This window comes from Epargyreus clarus, unplaced genomic scaffold, assembly GCF_041222505.1.
Source record: "Epargyreus clarus isolate Ecla_fem2 unplaced genomic scaffold, WU_Ecla_fem_2.2 ptg000025l, whole genome shotgun sequence".
NCBI classification, from domain to species: domain Eukaryota; kingdom Metazoa; phylum Arthropoda; class Insecta; order Lepidoptera; family Hesperiidae; genus Epargyreus; species Epargyreus clarus.
The window spans coordinates 2,031,322-2,049,197 of NW_027332232.1; the positions used below are offsets into that span (position 1 = coordinate 2,031,322).

The window sequence follows — 17,876 nt, forward strand, 5'->3', positions numbered from 1 at the left end:
ATGATATGCTGCTAAAAATCGGTGGCATTCATTGCTATGCAGATGATAGCACGGGAGATGCTGTGTACACAGGCCGTGCGAACACCTCTCGGACATTCGTGGAAGAAAGCAGAATCCGACTTGTGTCTGAAATCGAGAACTCTCTGGAGCGGGTCTCGGAATGGGGTCGTCTTAACCTTGTTGAGTTCAACCCCTCGAAGACACAAGTCTGCGCGTTTACCGCTAAAAAAACCCCATTCGTCATAGCGCCTAAGTTCCAAAGTACCCCGCTCACCATTGGTAAAAGTGTAGGGATCCTGGGAGTCGACATCTCGTGCGACGTGCAGTATCGGAGTCATTTGGAAGTTAAAGCCAAGTTGGCTTCAAAGAAACTGGGCGTCCTAAACAGAGCCAAGCAGTACTTCACTGGGGGGCAACTCCTGCTGCTTTATAAAGCGCAAGTGAGGCCCCACATGGAGTACTGCTCGCATCTCTGGGCAGGGGCACCACAATACCAACTTAACCCACTTGACTCCGTACAGAAACGCGCGGTGCGAATCGTCGATGACCCAGTGATCTCTGATCGGTTAGAACCCTTAAGCCTTCGGAGGGACATAGGTTCCCTCTGCGTGTTCTACCGACTTTACAATGGTGAGTGTTCTGAGGAACTGTTTGATCTGGTGCCTACGTCGCCTTTCCTTCATCGCACCACTCGCCGAAGGATGAAGTTCCATCCACATCAACTGGACCCGTGGCGGTCCTCCACGGTTCGGTTTAATAGATCATTTTTGCCGCGTACGTGCAAAATGTGGAATGAACTTCCTCCTGAGGTATTCCCTCAGGACTATGACATGGGGCTCTTCAAGAGGGGTGTAAAAAGAGCTCTCCTTCAAAGCCGGCGATGCATTGGCGACTCCTCTGGTGTTGCAAATGTCCATAGGCGACGGTGACTGCTTTCCATCAGGCAGCCCGTCTGCCTTATCGTTAGGTTACATATAAAAAAAAAAAAAAAAAAAAAAAAAATCAGTTAGTAACAAATTTTAATTTATGTTTTATATCAAACCTCATACAGGTAGAAAACAGTGGACTGTAATATATACCTACATAATGTCTGTGTAATAACTGTGTTCTAGCAAATAAAAAATTTGAATTTGAATGGAAATTTTATACAGACGAAAAGTGAAATTTTGGCGCCTTTTCTTACACGTATTACCTCGGTTTGTACACATCGTAATTGATCTAAAATTTCAGCAACGTTCTGTACGGTCAGAAGTTAGATGGGTGACCGTTTTATTTGTAGAATTTCAAGCTATCTCAAGTTTATATTGTGTTTGGGTTCCTTATTGGGTGGTGGTCTTCTATATTTGGCATGACGCACCAGATATACAGTAATAATATTTCTAAATATATACAACTATATTTACTATTCTATATATTCTATTCTATATATATATAACTCAAAGGTGACTGACTGACATAGTGATCTATCAACGCACAACCCAAACCACTGGACGGATCGGGCTGACATTTGGCATGCAGGTAGAAGTTATGACGTAGGCATCCGCTAAGAAAGGATTTTGATCAATTCTACCCCCAAGGGGATAAAATAGGGGATGAAAATATTACTTCGTAACGCGAGCGAAACCGCGGGCAAAAGCTCGTTTATTAATATTTGCATACAATGCCCACATGACGACGACTGTCAAGACAGTGTAATAAACGCTTCCGCTTAGTGCTGTGACATCACACACATCCATAACAATGTTAAATGGTATAGTCACAATTAATAAATGTATTCTAAACCTTTCTCATTGTTAGAGATCTGTGGTTACCAATAAACCTTCTTCCAGATTTGCTCCAGGAACCCTGAAGATCAGAGCTGGAGAGTGGGACACGCAGACTACCAAGGAACGCTTGCAGTCACAGGAGAGACTTGTCGATGAAATCCGTATACGAGAAGGTATTTATTCCTGTTAAATGCTGCTGTGTTCTGGTTTGAAGGGTGTAAGGGAGACATACTTTTCCGAGGCATTCCAGCTTAGTCCTCAGAGGCAGCGGCGCATGTGTGGTCGACCTCAGGTAGGAATATCGAATTCTATTTGAGGTTCATTACAGATGTCTATGGGCGGCAGTAAGCGCTTACTTACGTAATTTTACCACATCCAGTAAAAATCTGTTGGAAATAGCCTTATTTTAATTCGAACCATTATTGTGCAACTTGAGTTTTTTAGTCATTTGAGGAAAGCCTTATTGCTGGACACATATTTCTTCTCACAGCTGGGCAAAACCTACACGCATTACTACGCTGCCTCGACACGAATTCATTTTCTCACATATTAAAAAAGTTATATTATTTTATTTTATTATTTATCAATCACATTTTACTGTGTACAGCGCCATCTGTCAATGAGTAGCTGTATCAAACGCACTCAAACAAATTTAACCGCATTAATTCGAATGTTCTAGATTTCTTCCCGAAGAGCTTGAGGAATGACATAGGGCTCCTCCGTCTCCAAGAGCCGGTGCAGCTCGCGGACCACATCAACGTGATCTGCATGCCTCACCAGGACGAGTCCTTCGATGGTTATAAGAACTGTGTCGCTAATGGATGGGGGAAGGATAAGTTTGGTATGTAAATTGATTTTGAATTTTCCTATAGTGAAAATATCAATCAAATTGTTGTTAGCTTAAAAGCAAATATTTTATAAGCCAACTAAGCTCAGAAATAATTAAAAAGTGCGTGTGATCTTCTTAGTAAATCTATACTAATATTATAAAGAGGAAATCTTTGTTTGATTGTAATGAATAGGCTTAAAAACTACTGGACCGATTTTATAAATTCTTTCACCATTCGAAAGCTACATTATCCCCGAGTAACATAGGCTATATTTTATATGAATATAATTATCTGATAAATAGATTTTGAGGCGGTACAAAGTTTGCCGGGTCAGCTAGTCATAAATAAAATCATTAAATTTTCATGTTCGTCCACATGATTGAACGTGACGTCACATTGTCCATTTTTCGATTTTAATATTTATAAACTTTATAAAAGCTTAATAACTTTCAATGTTTATCCTCTGAACTTTAGCTACCGTTTTCCTTGAACATTAGCTACGTGACGTCACTTGCCATGATACGAGGCATGTCTGACCGACTGTTATCGCCCGACGTTCCGTTTAACGTATATATATGTTTTTGCTAATAAATATCCTTTATTTAAAAAATCAGTGAAAGGGGTTCCTGATAGGTATACAATATACATATGTAAATAAAACACTCCCAAAACCCTATTATTACGTCAGTGTAGCTTTGTTCCTTTTTTAGTACTTATAGTTCAGATATTTTTAAGGCCCGACATCATTTGTTGATAGAATAAAACCTAAATGTTCTTCCAGGAGGTAAAGGCCGCTACTCCGTGGTGCTGAAGAGGGTTGAGGTGGACACGGTACCAAACCCGACTTGCAACAGTCTCCTCCAGAACACAAGACTTGGGAAACATTTCAAGTTGCACGAAAGCTTCATCTGCGCTGGCGGCGAAGAAGGGAAGGATACTTGCACGGTAAATACGAACTCGATATTTAAACTATGTTTTAAATTAGTAAAGATTACTCACTCCTAACAAGAAAATGTACCCACTTTTGAGAATTGAAATAGTTGCGTAAAAAAGTTTTGCCACGTCTCCGTGCTAAAATGTCCCTAAAATATTTGAAATAATTATTTATTTATTACGTAAATTACGCAGTATTAGTTATTTATTCGTAAAGTTTCTCTAAAAATGTTTTCATTTGTCAAGAATTCAAATAAAGAACTTACTAATAAGCCGTTTGTGGCTTCCTTCAATTTCAAGGCGGCGAAGTATCTTTACTAATCTATGTCCTTCAGAGCCAAAGCCGAAAGTATAAGAATTAACGAAAAATGCTAAAAGGAGTCACGAGTCCGATTTTGATAAAATTTTAAACTATTGCATAATTGGTACTAATAAAATAAAACAATTTCTTGTCCAATTTCTTTTTTATTTTATTATTCCCGCGCAAAATACAACCCAAACGTCAAGAGCGTTCTTTTTCTTTTTATGCTAACTCATACAATATTACCAGCCAGTGACAGTGAAAATAAATAAAATAATACTATAATTAAATAATTTGAATATATTTTTAACACTATTATAAATTGTAGCAATTATGTAGTAACTATTAATTTATTTTTTTGTTTCAGGGCGACGGTGGCGCCCCCTTAGCGTGTCCTATCGGCAACGACCGCTACAAGCTGTCTGGTTTAGTCGCGTGGGGCATCGGCTGTGGGCAGCAAGACGTCCCCGCGGTGTACGCGCGAGTTGCCAAGTTTAGGCAATGGGTGGATCAGGTCCTGGCCACCTGGGGCTTCGATACTAGTGGTTATAAGATATAAATACTATAAATAGTCCACGCCAAACTGCTAGTCCGCTCTGAAGTTAATAAAACGCTTTCTACAATCACAGCCCTGCACTAGGATTCTGTGTCGTGGGTCATGGACGCACACATAGACAAGTTAATAAAACGCTTTCGACAAGTTAATAAATCACAGCCCTAGGATTCCGTGTCGTGGGTGCTACGGACACACAGAGACGAACACAAACACCTAGACCGAGACACAGAAATCTAAATTCATCATTTAGCTGTCTGTCTGGTCGGGGTCGAACCCGGGACCCTCAGTGCGTCAGACCGATATGGTGATCGCTCCGTCATGCTGGTCGTCAAAATTAATGCGCGGAGGTGTCAGTCAGAGAGACGATGTCGAACACAACTACAAGCATATACTCCGTAGCAACGTAAGGGCACACTAACCGCGCTATGCAGTGTTGCCAGGTCAGATTTGTAATACTACAGTGTACTGATGAAAAAATTACAGTATGTACATCGGCAAGAAAATACAGTGAATCATTAAGTCAAATACACTGTTTTTAGTCAATTGAATACACTGTAAAATTGTAATAGATTATACAATAAATATAGTAAAATTACAGTAAATCTACTGTAATTATAATGCATCTGGCAACACTGACGCTAATGCCCGCGGGCGAGAGCAGCGGGGGGTGCCGGGGAGCCGCTGTCTTCGTCCCGCTAATATCTACAATTTGCTGCGACGCGATTCGTTTATATATTCAGAGCGGACTAGCAGTTCTGCGCGGGCTTTTTTATACCGCTTAGAGTTACTTACTATGCGTATACTTCGAGTTGGCTGTCGCCGTTACATGTCGCTAAATACTGTTGTCGACAAATATCAATACTGTATTGTTATACTGCAATCATTGTACATTAGATACACAGGTTTTTGATGTGAAACATCTATAGCCGCACGTAAAACCGATTTCTGGCGTGGCGACGAATGCCATAGCGCCACGCTATACGATGGTATATATATACAGTCTATATGCAGTAGTGTGTACGGTGTGGCGACGCGTCGCCATTCGCAATCGACTGTGCGATAATTAAGTAGTCACGATTTGAAATAAATTCGTAAATTTTTGTATTTAATGAAAATAAATGTTTATTCAATAAATAGTCATCGTTATCTGGAAAAAAATCGTCATATTTTATTTTATCATTATGACATATTTAGTTCCTATCACAATATGTTCTCTTCTGCATATTACTTTTACAAAATAATGTCGATGTTTCACATCTGCCAGGCATCCCGTGACGGCTCACATTTTTTTCTGTGGTAATATATTTTATAACCTTATCCATAGATTAGTAAAGATACTTCGCCGCCTTGAAATTGAATGAAACCACAAACGGCTTATTTTAGTTATTTTTTTGAATTCTTGACAAATAAAAACATATTTAGAGAAAATTTACGAATAAATAACTAATACTGCGTAATTTGCGTAATAAATAAATAATTATTTCAAATATTTTAGGGACATTTTAGCACGGAGACGTGGCAAAACTTAAGTACGCAACTATTTCATTTCTCAAAACTGGGTACATTTTCTTGTTGGAGTGAGTAATCTTTACTAATCTATGCCCTTATCTATTACAGTAGAGGCTAAATAATATTTAAAAAAAACGAGACACAAAAAATTTTGTGAGTTACTAAGTTTTTATCTTACAAGTCTAAATAGTTTCTATTGTTGCTTCGGGAAATTCTTTAGAGTAACTCACAAAGGTTATGAAGGATTGTAATTAAAAATAAGGCTATTTTATAATAATTACTTGCGGAGAGAGGTAGCAGCCAACTCGAAGTGAACTAATAAAACAGTCAATAAATAATAATATCTATCTACTTTTAATTTCTCTGTAAAATACATGAAAATTATATGTATATCTGAATAAAAATACAGAAATAACAATTCCATTAATGTTTTACTAACCTTACCTACCTTACTAACAAGCTAATTTACCGCGAAAAAGTTCATTTGACAGATGACAGTCCTAATTTTTTCTCTTACAAAAATTTTGAATGTGGTAATGGGGATAAAATGACGATTGTATGATTCCAAAAAGAATCATCAGCCTATTAATTTCCCACTGCTGGGCACGGCTCTCCTCTCAGAATGAGAAGGATTAGGCCATAGTCACAGATGCCATAGTCCACCTCACTGGACAAGTGCGTAATGGTAGACTTCACACCTTTGAGATTTTTTTATAAATCTAAGGTGTGCAGGTTTCCTTACGATGTGCCTTCACCGTTTAAGCAAGTGATAATACATAACTACATAAATAGTTGCGCTAATTCACAGTCTCGTTCTGCCTGTTATTGATTACGCGGATGTGTGTTATCCAGACCTGACGGATGAATTTCTTGATAAGCTAGAGCGCCTTCTTAATAATTGTATCCGATTTATTTTCAACCTACGTAAGTATGATCATATCTCTAAATATAGACGTCAGCTTAAATGGCTAACTATTCGTCAAAGGCGTAACTCTAGAATTCTCCTGGTTCTGTATTCTATTTTACATGATCCAGCTTCTCCTCCGTATCTTAAGGAAAATTTTCAGTTTCACTGTTCGTTTCACGGCAGTGGACTACGTTCGTCCAGAATTCTTAAAGTCAATATTCCACCGCATAACAGTGGTTTTTTCCAGTATTCCTTCACAGTACAGGCGATACTACTTTGGAACGCCCTGCCCGAAAACATTAGGAAAGCCACTTGTAGGAACACCTTCAAGAGAATGGTTCGGGAGCATTACTTACGTATGTCCTCCAATACTGGAGTCTTTCAACTTTCCTTAATTCACTGTGTTGTATATATTTATTTGTATATATTATATTTTTATTATATATTATTTATAATTATTATATGTAGATATTGTATGTTTATTCCATAGCTGTATTTCTTGATATTTTATCATTACTGCTTATGTTTATGCCTACCACATGCTATCGCCATCTACTGGCAGAGAATGCCATTAGGCATTAAGTTTACCCTTTGTAACCCTTAGTTTAAGGTGTACAAAAATAAATAAATAAAATAAATAAACATTGAAAAATCAGAGGTTCGTGCCATTTGAACCTCAGATACCTCGATCAAGAAGCCAAGTTTCTTAACCACCAGGTTATCATAGCTCTTGTTACAAACCGTTGAATAAAATCGTCAATTTTTCACTTCTTAGGTGGTTCTGACAACCTGTCAACATTGTCATTGACAGAGGCGCCCCTGACAAACACACAGAAAAGTTTGTCGGACTTTACCACGAGACCAAACGGTACTCTATATTTTTTTTTAAATACATTTATCTTATTTGACAACCCGCGCGGCGGAATGGTTACGATACCGATTTGACGCACAAAGGGTTGCGGTTTGATCCCCGGCCCGACAGATATCTGAATGATGAATATATCTGTTTTGGGACTAGGTTTTTGTGTTGTCTTAGTGTGTCCATGGCACCTACGATACAGGGAACCCTAGTGTGGGGCTGTGAAAGCTTTCTTTATTTATTACTAGCTGACCCGGCAAACGTCGTACCACCTCAAATATATTTCATATAAAATATAGCCTAAGTTACTCGTGGATAATGTAGCTTTTAAAATCGGTCCAGTAGTTTTTGAGCCTATTCATTACAATCAAACAAACAAACAAAGTTTTCCTCTTTATAATGTTAGTATAGATTTCATCTAGAATATATTCCTGATTGTTTGTTTGTTTTAGTACTGTTTAATATTAATTTAATTAAATAAAACAATTATTTTTGAACAAAAAAATAATATTTTTGTGACTTACAAGTCGAAAATATATTAAAATCTGGATATTGTTTTATCTGGAGGCACGGCAGTGCCTCCGCCAAGTCGAGCCTTCATATTATTTTTATTTTGGTCCTCAGCGATTAAAATTATTTATTCCATTTCAAACAATACATTTACGGTCTTATTCATAAAAAAATGCTTATAGAAGGTTTTAAGCACTCATTAGTTAAAGTGTTCGATAAGCTTATAAAACGTTCTATAAAATTGCTTATTCATAAACGTTCCATAAACCTTCTATAACTAATGTGTCGCTAAAGTCAACTATAAATGAAAATGTTGCCATTATAGTGAAGTTCGGCGAACAAATTGACAAATATCCATAGATAAACATTAAATTACATTATTTCGTACTAAAAAAATATTCTGTCTTGGCATTCTTGCCAATGCGTTGTCAATAAAACTAAATAACATGTCAGTGTCATTGTATTTGTAAATACCGCGAATTTAAAAATATTTTATTTGTTATAATAGGATATTAAGCAAAAGTTGTTAAAAGATAAAGGAGTGAAAATTGGTTGGATATAAATGTTTTGTTAAGTTTCGTTTTGTAAACATTCGCAATATCTTATGGCAGTAAACATTGTATTTCAGAAGGTGTACCAGGATCTCCGCGATCTAATTTACGATCATTACGTACGAGATCAATTATAAAATTTAGTGTCGATTTATTAAAGCGATAACGCTTCCGAAAGTCTTCGTCGTTTAAAGAAAACGGATCACTCTTTGGTGCAATGTTCTTCGAAGTGGACGGTTTTCTAGATTATTAATAATATCTAAGCTTTGTAAAATTTGCATTGTAATTTGAAATAGTGATATAATAATGTTATTTATCGGATATTTAAATAAATTATTTCAAGTTTATATACAAAACGGACATTGCCATTTAAAATTTATTCAAAACATATTGTCAAATTAGGTTAGTAATCACTTATCAGCTGATGACAGTCCTCCATCTTTGTCTTATAGCACTGTTATAGTAGGGTTCTGGCCTCTATAAGTTATAGAAGGCTTATAGAACGGTTTAGTGCCTAAAATGCGTTTATGAATAACACTTTTTGACAATCGTACTATAGCAACGCTATAAGTGTGCTATAACTTTTTATGAATAAGACCGTTAATTTTTAATCTTTAATTCAGAGAAAGAAGAAAAAATAAATAAATAATGGTAAAGAATTTGGATTCTTTGCAAAACTTTATTCTCAGCTTGAAAGCATAATCAACATAAAACATATAGTTTTCCCAATTCTTAGGTAATTTTGAGAACCTGTCAACATTGTCATTGACAGAGGCGCCCCTGACAAACACACAGAACAGTTTGTCGGACTTTACCACAAGACCAAGCGGTAATCTATTTTTTTATTTCAAAGATAGATAAGTAATGATTTCAAAATACATTTTCCTTATTTCATCTATTAGAATAAATGACCATAATTCTTTGTTCGTTTTTTTAATAATGTTTAATATACACTTAATTTAATTAAACATTTATTTTTGAATAAAAATATATTTTCGTTAATTTATTTAAAAAAATGATTTAAATGGATATTGTTCGATTTATTCATTTGTTTTTTTATTAAAAGATCAGAAGAACAAACAATTTTGGTCCTCAGCGATTAAAATTATTTATTCCTTTTAAAATAATAGATTTAATTATTAATCTTCAATTCAGGGAAAGAAGAAAAAATAAAAAAAAATAGTAAAGACATTTGGTTTCTTTGCAAAACTTAATTCTCAGCTCTAAAGCATAATCAACATAAAATATATACTTTTTCCACTTCTTAGGTAATTTTGAGAACCTGACAACATTATCATTGACAGAGGCGCCCCTGACACACACAGAGAAAAGTATGAAGGACTTTACCACAAGACCAAACGGTAATCTATTTTTTCAATTTCAAAATACATTTTGAAAGTTTTCAAATTGTGAAGGTGTTAGAACCCTTTGTGGTTCGACTCCGGCGGCACCACCGCCACACCTATTTCTACCTAATAACAGCAGTGTTAGGCGCTGCTGTGTTCCGGTTTGAAGGGTGTGGTAAGGAAGACAGACTTTTCCGAGGCGTTCCAGCTTAGTCCTCAAGGGTAGCGGCGCATCTGTGGCCGACCTCAAGTAGGAATATTTAATCCTATCTGGGGTTGGATACAGATGTCAATGGGCGGCGGTAGCCACTTACCTTCAGGTGGACTGCATGCTCGTCTGCTACTCTTATATTATAAAAAAAATACTTTTTTCTTATTTAATGTACATACTAGAATACGTCCATAATAATTAAATTTGAATAACAATTTGGCTTTCTTGCAAAACTTTATTTACTCAGAAGAATCATGAACATAAATATAGTTTTGATGGTGTTAGAACCCATGGTTCGACTCCGGCGGCACCACCGCCACACCTATTTCTGTTATGACAGCAGTGTTAGCGCTGCTGTTCTGGTTTGACGAGTGATAAGGGAGGCATACTTATCCGAGTCATCTTAACCTTCAGAAGCAGCAACGCATGTGTGACCAATCTCAGGTAGGGCATCTTATCTGGGGTTGATTACAGATGTCCATGGCAGTAGCTACTTACATCAGGTGGACTGCTCTTTCGCTACTCCTATAAATTAGTTGATCGATTCTTCGGCAGTTAATCTTTGTCATTTATTACAGAGTTAGGTATCATGAATAAGAAAAATGAGAGAGATGAAGAGAGTGATGTTAGTAGTGAATATGATTCATCAGATGAGTCTCACGAAGATTCATCAGATGAGTCTCATGAAGATTTATCAGATGAATCAGATGAAGATTAGGATTCTGGGGACCTACCACCATCTTTTATAAACCATAATACTTCAGGAAAGTTTTATTTCAATATTGCATCAACATTTTTTTTCGTACCACGATCTCCTTAAAACAATTTTATTTTATTCCTGCCGAGTGATGTAAAAGAATGAGTAATTTGTCTATTTCTTATCGAAGAGGACACGAGACATCGAAACTAGTGTCATCTCTTTCGCACCACGGCCTTGACTGTGTTCCGTCATACACAGTTCAACAAATTTAAACCCTTATTCATTTTTCGCTTAACCATTGTATAAAACCAACTGAAATTGTCATATTTTGCTTAAACGTTCCATTTCCTGCAAAAAAAGAATGAATAATTTCGACAGACATAATACAAAACTGATATTGTAATATTATAAAAACAATCTTACTTTAACGAGGTCGTGGTACGAAATATGAAAGAAAGAAAGAAAGAAAGAAAGAAAGAAAGAAACATTTATTCGGATAATTGCAACACAAATGAAATACTATAATGTAGAGGGACAAAAAAATAAAATAAAAATAACATAAAACAAAAGAAAAACAAATAAATAAAAAATACAATAAAAACAACAAAAGGACAATAAAAACGTACAATCAATTATTACAATAATATGTGTTGCAACGACTACGAACAGGGACAAACTCAGCATGTGCCACGTGCAGGTAAACTGCGTCGTGGCTCTGATTTTCAGTTTGCCCCCTGCGTCTGGGCTGCTCGGACGTCTGATTCACACATGCCGTCTGTGCCTTTACATCAATGTATGATTAAAATAATGTAATAAGAGATGGTAGTAACCCCCTGGACTCAAAGGTTAACAATGGAGCCCTATTACGAAGCCTCCGCTGTCTGTCTGTTACTGAGCTCTATCGCCTGCACCGTAATAGATAGAGATATATGGTGATCATTATAACAAATAGGTACTAAAAATAAGCTTGAAAAAAAATGTTGCAATATGTCAAACATCAATTTTTTTGCTTTTCGCTTTCTTTATTGAACCACATAAAATAATACTTATAATTTGGTGGTACGGAATCCGCTGTGTGAGAGGTGAACTAACACTTAGCCCATTTTTTCCTTTTATTTACTTATATTACATTTTTTGTACTTTTTTAGAAAATAAAGTTATTAAAATTTGGTAAAAATGTTTTCTCTTTGTTATATTATTAGAAATAGAATAAAATCCGACCGAGCGACCGAGTGGTATAAATGCTAACATAACAAAATGTGGAATGAACTTCCTCCTGAGGTATTCCCTGAGCACTATGACATGGGGCTCTTCAAGAGGGGTGCAAGAATCTCTCCTTCAAATCCGGCGATGTATTGGCGACTCCTCTGGTGTTGCAAATGTCCATAGGCGACGGTGTATTTAATTAATGTCGTATTCTATTTAAATCTTATATATAAAATTCTCGTGTCACAATGTTAGTTACCATACTCCTCCGAAACGGCTTTACCGATTTTCACCAAATGTTATATGCATATTCAGTAGGTCTGAGAATCAGCTACTATATATTTTCCTTCCCCCTAAGTAGTAAGTGGTATTTATATGGCAATGTTTACCGGGTCAGCTAGTATCAAAATAAAATTTGGCGTGTTCGCGCGTTGCAACCTGTCTCCACACATCATTACATCTGTCTGGCCGGGGATCGAACCTGGAACTTGCGCGTCAGACTGGTATCCCTTTTCGCCATGAGACAACATCTACCGAAATAACATCTACGAAATAACATCTACCTGCATGCCAAATTTCAGCCCGATCCGTCCAGTGGTTTGGGCTGTGCGTTGATAGATCACTATGTCAGTCAGTCACCTTTGAGTTATATATATTTAGATTTAGATTAAGAAGTACCAGGAGAGCATAAATAAAACAAGGTATATAATTATCAAATATTTTTATACAAAGCACTATTTAACAAGCAAAATACAATAAGTCCTCAGCCGCAGTAAAGCCTTACAAAGAAACAGACTAGCGGCTTCGTGAGTGAAACAACGAATGGTTCTGTCTCGCTCGCACTGTCAAAGGTACAAGCCACATCTGTGTGTTATAACAGCAGTGTAACGCTGCTGTGTTCCGGTTTGAAGTGTGGTAAGGAAGACATACTTTTCCGAGGCGTTCCAGCTTAGTCCTCAGGGGTAGCGGTGCTGTGGCCGAACTCAAGTAAGACTAATCATATCTGTGGTTCATTACATCCTTAGTACAAGTTTTTACGTTTGCTCGAAAACGTTCAACGTTTACGTGTTCGTTCATACAGCGCCCCCGTGGACCGTATCGGAACTAAAATTTTGCATTGAGTTTAAAAAAACTGAGTAGTCAATTGTAACGACACTTAATTTTACAAATATAAATAGAATTTTGCATTTTTAATTTAATTTTGATAGCGTTATACATAGATTAGTAAAGATACTTCGCCGCCTTGAAATTGAATGAAGCCACAAACGGCTTATTAGTAAGTTCTTTTTTTGAATTCTTGACAAATAAAAACATTTTTAGAGAAAATTTACGAATAAATAAGTAATACTGCGTCATTTACATAATAAATAAATAATTATTTCAAATATTTTAGGGACATTTTAGCACGGAGACGTGGCAACACTTTTTTACGCAACTATTTCAATTCTCAAAACTGGGTACATTTTCTTGTAAGGAGTGAGTAATCTTTACTTATCAATGGCGTTAGAGCTCCGTTCTTGAAACTTATACTGCGGAATTTTAGTTCCAATACGGTCCACGGGGGCGCTGTATGCGCGAATACGTAAACGTTGAACGTTTTCGAGCAAACGTTAAAACTTGTACTAAGGGTACAATGTAATTGGGCGATTATTAGGCAGACATATGTCATTAGGCAGAAATTAAGTGACATCTGTCGCCCATGGACATCTATAATCAACCCCAGATAAGGTTAATCCTACCTGAAATCTGCCATAGATGCTACCCCTGAGGACTAAGTTGGAACGCCTTCGAGAAGTGTGTCTCTTACCACATTCTATAGGGCTTCATATCTACTGAAGTTTGAGTAACTCTTCTTTCTACAGGCATTTAAACTTTGAGAAACATCTTAAACTACAACCGCTAGGCGGCGCCACCGTCAATACTGTTACGTGCGAGCGAGACAAACACATCTCTCTCAATTCATTATTTCGTTGATTTAACATTTAACATAATATTAGGTGTATTTACAATTATTATAATTTTAATTGAGTTTTGCATTTTGATTGAGGCCATTCTTTACGTTTAAGGGTAGGATGGGGTGGCAGTGTGATAAGGGAAAATGGTAAATCGTGACGTCATAATAGTTTAACAAGAATTATTAAAAAAAAACCAACTGCTTAAAAATCTCCCACAATTTAGACGAATCCAATTACACCTCATATGTTAATCCGTCAAGCCGTTTGTGCTGCAGCGTGACAAACAATGAGACATACATACATACATACATACATACATACATACATACATACATACATACATACATACATACATACATACATACATACGCACATACATACATACATACATACATACGCACATACATACATACATACATACATACATACATACATACATACATACATACATACATACATACATACGCACATACATACATACATACATACATACGCACATACATACATACATACATACATACATACATACATACATAGGCTCGAATAACATTACCCTCTTACGGTTGAAAAACAGGAGAATAATGAAAATGACTTAAATTATTGAATGATTTTTATAACCATAAAATATTTTTGTATTTATTAAAACAGTTAGACCATGGGTTGGAATTCAAAAAAAATCTTGAATTTTGAATTTTATTTTTTTACTAAAATCACTGAAGTTACCAATGAAAACGAAAAATGAAAATGGTTGAGACTAAAAATAAAAAAAAATTACTATCAGTACTATTTTATTTTAGATTTTTCTATTTAGATACAATTTATAAAGAATTATTTATATTGGAAATTGTCTTATTCAAAAAAGATCATTTTGCCAAAAAATACTGAATGTATACAACTCCTTTTTATAACACAGGAGTAGCAGACGAGCATGCAGTCCACCTGATGGTAAGTGGCTACTGCCGCCCATGGACATCTGTAGTCAACCCCAGATAGAATTAGATATTCCTACCTGAGGTCGGCCACAGATGTGCCGCTACCCCTGAGGACTAAGCTGGAACGCCTCGGAAAAGTCTGTCTCCCTTACCACACCCTTCAAACCGGAACACAGCAGCGCCTAACACTGCTGTTATTACAACGTAATAGAATGACCCCGTTCACATCCAATACTGGGGCAGCGTGGTCAACGCGGTCTTCGATCACCGGGGAACATATAAGTCAAAAATGCATTTTTTTTAATGATTTTTAAGAAATTGCACATTTATAGGTTGTGGATTGGGACAGCATGGGACAGTATGGCCCATAATTTTAATAAGGCCGTATTAGTAGGAATTATGAGTGAATTTTTGTATTTTTAACCGACTTCAAAATTTCATGTGTGAAATTGCGAAATTACTAGCGCCATCTTTAAAGCCGAACGCAACCGAAAATGTCCGAAATGTTTCTGTTTTTAACAAAAGATTCGGCCGATATCCGGCCGAATCCGAAACTTTGACCGTTTCGACCGAATATCGATCAAAAATCAAATATAGAAAAAAAGAGGTTTTGGTCAATGTTTTGGTTGTGCTGAAGGTTGATCGAAATCGAAACTTTGACTTTTTCGGCCGAATATCCAAGAAAAAATCAAATATAGAAAAAAAGACATTTCGCTACATATTTCAGTCGGGCCGAAAGGTTCGACCGATTTCTGGCCGAGACCGAAACTTTGACCGAAACATCTTTTTCGTTCCTTCTTTTTATTAAGTTCTTTTTTTAAATCTGAAAATAATTCAATTATGTTTTATTCATATATTTTTTTAACTTTATGATTTATTGCCTCATACGAAATAAGTTATTACCCAAATAAATATGTAGCCTGCGTTAAAAAATACAAAAATTCATTACAAAAAGTTGGATTCTTCAATCAATTAATATCAATCGACCAATCCTCAGTCATTAACCAATCTCCTGATCAATCTATCGCCCAACAGACAAATCTATACCTCGATCATATGGTTGTCGATTTCAATCAAGATCGTCGTCTAATCTTTAATCAATCTCAATCGATCGATCGGTTATCAATGGATCGATCAATTAATCGACCATCGCCTGTTTCGACTTGTGCCCGTTATTAATAATCAATCTATCGATTCTTGGCTACCATAGATTGAAATTTGACAATGTTTAGCTATTTAATGTCTGTACGAAACATCGACATTTAATAATTTCTCCTTATTAAACCTTGTCAAATGAGAAATCTCTAATAAATCAATCAATTGCAATCTATTTACCGATCAACAGACCGACCAATCGATCAACCAATCGCCCAACCAATCGACCAACAAGTCACACGTTACTTCCATTACAAAATCCATTGTCCTGCCACCCCTGCGTCCGTCAATACACTGATCAATACCATCAGTCCCCGGTGACGTCACGTCCGGTCTCAGAGGTTCTCGTGCAAGAAGTGTATGAGCGTCGCCTCGTAGTGTTTGGCCGCGTGCATCGCGCGGAGCGAGTGCCTCTCGCCGGGGTATACCTGGAAACATGGGTCAGTATTACATCAGTATTGGGTCAATATTGAATGAAAGTTACGTACATCAATCAGGAATTTTGGCTGAATATTATTGTCAGTATTTTTGTCAGTATTGGGTCAATATTGAGGGAAGGTTAGGTAGGTCAATCAGGAATTGTGAGCCAGTATTGGATCAGTATGTTGTCAGTATTGGGTCAATATTGATTGAGAGTCAGTTGGATCAATTAGGAATTTTGGGTCAGTATTGTTTCAGTAATGATTCAGTGTAGGGTCCATAATAAGTGAAAGTTAGGAACATATTGAATACAGGGTAAATGGTGCGTATATATAGAGTTCTAGATTGCGAAAATATTGGATCAATATTGAGTCAATATTGTATTAATATATCATTTGAACATTTTATAACGCCGCTTTTCGGTTGAGTATCGCGCGCTTGCCGAAAAAATAGGTACACGTGATATATTACTTTACCCTCCTCCTCCCTTGTGATATTTCGTGATTTTTTTACGGACCCAATTTAAAGCCTCACATGATTATTGGACAGCCCATTAGATATTAGTACTCACTTGAACACGATGTGGCTTCCCGAGTCGCACGAGCTCCGCGAGCAAAGCCGCGGTATGACAGAAGTGGACGTTCTCATCCGCCAGCCCGTGGATTATAAGAAGTCGGCCTTCCCTGTTTAAAAATGTTAGTTATAATAATGCTTATCACTGATGTGTAGTGTTATATGATTCTGAGACGTCAATCCATTACTGTCCCACTGCTGGGAACGGCTCTCCTTTCGAAGTAAGAAAAACTTTAGACCATAGATAATTCGTCACCCGTCATTTATCCTACAATAAGATAAGGGTGGTAGAACCCTTTGTGGTTCGACTCCGGCGGCACCACCGCCATACCTCTGCCTAATAACAGCAGTGTCAGGCGCTGCTGTGTTCCGGTTTGAAGGGTGTGGTAAGGGAGACAGACTTTTCCGAGGCGTTCCAGCTTAGTCCTCAGGGGTAGCGGCGCATCTGTGGCTGCCCTCAGGTAGGAATACTTAACTTTACCTGGAGTTGATTACAGTAGTCCATGGGTGGTAGTAGCCACTTACCATCAGGTGGACTGCATGCTCGTCTGCTACTCCTGTATTATATAAAAAAATCCTCCAATCACGACCATCTCGTCAAGCGGTTGTTAACTATTAAAATTAAAGTGTTGGTTCGCAACGGAACATATTATACT

The 17,876-nt window shown here is 36.9% G+C and overlaps 2 protein-coding genes and 1 long non-coding RNA gene across 4 annotated transcripts in view; 2 read left to right on the forward strand and 1 right to left on the reverse strand.

Moving 5' to 3' along the window:
- The window catches only part of LOC140752778 (unextended protein), a 118,935-nt gene that overhangs the window by 19,885 nt on the left and 81,174 nt on the right, over window positions 1-17,876 (forward strand). The window contains exons 6-7 of the mRNA XM_073087128.1: window positions 1,830-1,939; window positions 2,446-2,607. Coding sequence (XP_072943229.1) covers window positions 1,830-1,939; window positions 2,446-2,607 — 272 coding nt within the window. The remainder of the gene's footprint in view (window positions 1-1,829; window positions 1,940-2,445; window positions 2,608-17,876) is intronic.
- On the forward strand, window positions 7,365-12,150 carry LOC140752847 (uncharacterized). 2 transcript variants are annotated; one of them, XR_012103475.1, is made up of 3 exons: window positions 7,365-7,670; window positions 9,459-9,551; window positions 10,858-12,150. It is a non-coding gene; the product is annotated as an uncharacterized LOC140752847 (long non-coding RNA). The 2 variants fall into 2 exon arrangements; XR_012103476.1 differs by lacking the exon at window positions 7,365-7,670 and adding an exon at window positions 9,330-9,373.
- The window catches only part of LOC140752776 (dipeptidyl peptidase 9), a 31,807-nt gene continuing 26,822 nt past the window's right edge, over window positions 12,892-17,876 (reverse strand). The window contains exons 18-19 of the mRNA XM_073087126.1: window positions 17,219-17,330; window positions 12,892-16,655 (exon numbers count right to left, since the gene is read on the reverse strand). Coding sequence (XP_072943227.1) covers window positions 16,563-16,655; window positions 17,219-17,330 — 205 coding nt within the window. The 3' untranslated portion in view covers window positions 12,892-16,562. The remainder of the gene's footprint in view (window positions 16,656-17,218; window positions 17,331-17,876) is intronic.